The sequence below is a fragment of the Papaver somniferum genome, unplaced genomic scaffold, assembly GCF_003573695.1.
Source record: "Papaver somniferum cultivar HN1 unplaced genomic scaffold, ASM357369v1 unplaced-scaffold_150, whole genome shotgun sequence".
Taxonomy (NCBI): domain Eukaryota; kingdom Viridiplantae; phylum Streptophyta; class Magnoliopsida; order Ranunculales; family Papaveraceae; genus Papaver; species Papaver somniferum.
In genome coordinates this window covers 5,450,022-5,452,579 of record NW_020624377.1, presented here as the reverse complement: position 1 = coordinate 5,452,579, position 2,558 = coordinate 5,450,022, and the positions used below count along the sequence as shown (strand labels likewise).

General features: G+C 37.6%; 1 protein-coding gene across 1 annotated transcript; it reads right to left on the bottom strand.

The window, feature by feature from the left end:
* Positions 1–703: 703 nt before the first annotated feature.
* On the bottom strand, positions 704–1,927 carry LOC113335924 (protein EXORDIUM-like 2). The gene has a single exon (XM_026581936.1). The coding sequence runs from the start codon at positions 1,865–1,867 to the stop codon at positions 935–937; it is 933 nt and encodes a 310-aa protein (XP_026437721.1). The 5' UTR covers positions 1,868–1,927; the 3' UTR covers positions 704–934.
* Positions 1,928–2,558: the final 631 nt, after the last annotated feature.

The following is a 2,558-nucleotide window of genomic DNA, read 5'->3' as shown; positions in this document are numbered from 1 at the left end:
TCTTAAAACCTCTTCCCTTATTGATCTCTGTGGTGGAGGGGATTCTTATTAGAACCATCTTTTTGTTAACAAAGTACAAATACAATAGAACCCCGGAAAACGGCTCCATTCTGTAAATATAATTTCTCTCCAATAATGCATGGAAATATCAATTAGTAGTATATTAGCAACAATCTTAATTATTAGTACTAAGCATGATTAATAATAATCAAACTCTCCCAAAAAGTTCATGCTTATCTTCAATTTTGTGTTAATTAAGCACTCTGTTCCTTTCTTTTCCAAAACACTAAGATTTAACTAAAATCATGTTCATCTACAAGGGGACCATTTTGTGTTCTTTTTATGTCATATATATATATATATATAAAGCTAGTGGAATAGGTTGCGCTTCCTTCTTTTCAGATGTCAAATTAAGGATGAACTCGTAGGAAAATCTATAATATCATGGGTCCTCAAATTTACTAGTCTCGGGACATTACCTATCGTGGCAAAATGAGGATAGGAGGAATGTTGGTAGAAAGGACCGAAAGTAGATTTCAGAGCCGATCTATGTGCACATACTTGATTCAATTTAAAGCACCTACTCGGAGTTCAATTCTGCCGGACTACTATACCTGTCCGATTGCCGCCGTTGTGTTCTCCCCTTCCAGAAACAATTGCTCCCTTAGATAGAGATACGCAGGAAACTTCAACGACAAAAACGTGAAAAGAAAAAAGCTTGCAAACATTCCGATCTTACAGAAAACTGCTACATATATTTATTATTACTACCGACTCTTTCTGGAATATTTTACCTTGCACACAAACATTTACAACGAAAAAAGAAAAAGATCAAGAAACCCATTTACAAGGCAGCACGGAGAAGATTCACTATTCCCATGATTAAAATCTTTATAATCCCACCACCACCACCACCACTCCACCACCACCGTGTTCAAACAAGTGTTAAACAAGTAGAAGTTTTAGGATCCCACATAGCAGGAAGCAAATATTTCCGGCCATTTATACCACGAGCATTAAAACTAGCACCGGTAACTTTATCCGTCAACACATCACCTGCATAACCCGGATAAGCACCTTTTCCGAAAATCCCAGTACAAGCTGAAACAGCTTCAAGTGGAGCAGTTGCCGGACCTTGAAAAAACCCATTCTTAAACGGATTCGTCACGGTACCAGCTAAAACAGTAGCTAAATTGATAACCATTCCATCAACTCCAACATCAGCATTAGGTGAAACTAAAGGTGGTGATTGCGGACCATAAATCGGTTGATGAAATGGCCAAGCACATTGACCCGCACACTGAGTTTCCGGGTTACCCACCCATATATAAGCAAATTTCTTACTATCTTTGGTTTTACCAATACTTGCTGAACCATGAGAACCGCATTTACTCATACAGAAACCTTCAACAGTAACATCTTTGGCAGTAAAAACAACATTAATCGAGTTCTGCATCTTCAGTTGAGAAGCTAAGTAAACGATATGAACATTCTTCAGTGATTTACCAAACCGGTATTTCTCATCGATGATTTGTTTACCCAATACGATTTTTGATGAACCGGTTTTGTATTTCTCAGTTGTTTTCCACCATGATGAAACCGAAGGAGAGATTAAAGTTCTTGATGGACTTAATGATTGAACGAAATCAATAAGTATCGAACGCTGGGTTGGTGTGAATTTACCATACCAGATGAGATTCACAATTAGATTTCCTTTGAGTAGTTCTCCTTTGTGGTATTTCAGAAGAAGTGGGTCTTGTTCTACTAGAGCTGATAGTTTTCTTGTTGTTGCCATTGATGGGTTTGCTACTAGTAATACAACTGAAAGTATGAGAGCAGAACAGTAAAAGGATGTTGAGGAAGCCATTGAAAGGGTTTAAGGTTTTTACAGAGGAGAGGAGGTGACTTGAGGATGCAGAGGAGGTGTGAGGGTTTATATAGGGGAGAAGATGATGATGAAAAACGATGAGATGGGTAACAGCTGCGAGGGGGATGCCTAGTTAGCAATTCGGGATTCGGCAAACGTACGGAACGACAAACGTACGAGTATTATACAGTTTTGTAAAATCCAGATTCGGTCCAAAATTCGGTCAACGGGACGTGATTCGTCATTAATTCGGAACGGCATACATACGTGTATAATTCGATTTATAAATGTGAGTTCGGCTCTGAAAATTCGGTATCTATATATAACAAATAATTTGTATTTATAAGGTCATAGACCAATTTTTATGCATATGTGTGAGTTATTTAAGGAAAAAATAAACTCAATATGATGATATTAATAATATATACAACATTAGTTATCCAAGAGGACGTCGTATGGTGGTTTAGATGCTTAGTTAGTGAGTTTGAGATCTCTCTCACCTTCACCTTCAAATCTCTTCAGTCGTTTTTGTTTCATAAAAATTACAACACGTCTAATATTCGGTCGTGTATGTTCGGGAGGCAGTAAAGCCCAAAAAGTGGAGTCTTTGAAAAGTAAAAGCTAAAGAATTTATGGCGAATTAAGCGGACGTATCATTCGGGATACGTAAAATTCGTGAACGATTCGCGAA

Excerpts from the sequence above, each read along its gene's own strand:
- LOC113335924 (XM_026581936.1), bottom strand. The coding sequence starts at position 1,867 with ATGGCTTCCTCAACATCCTTTTACTGTTCTGCTCTCATACTTTCAGTT.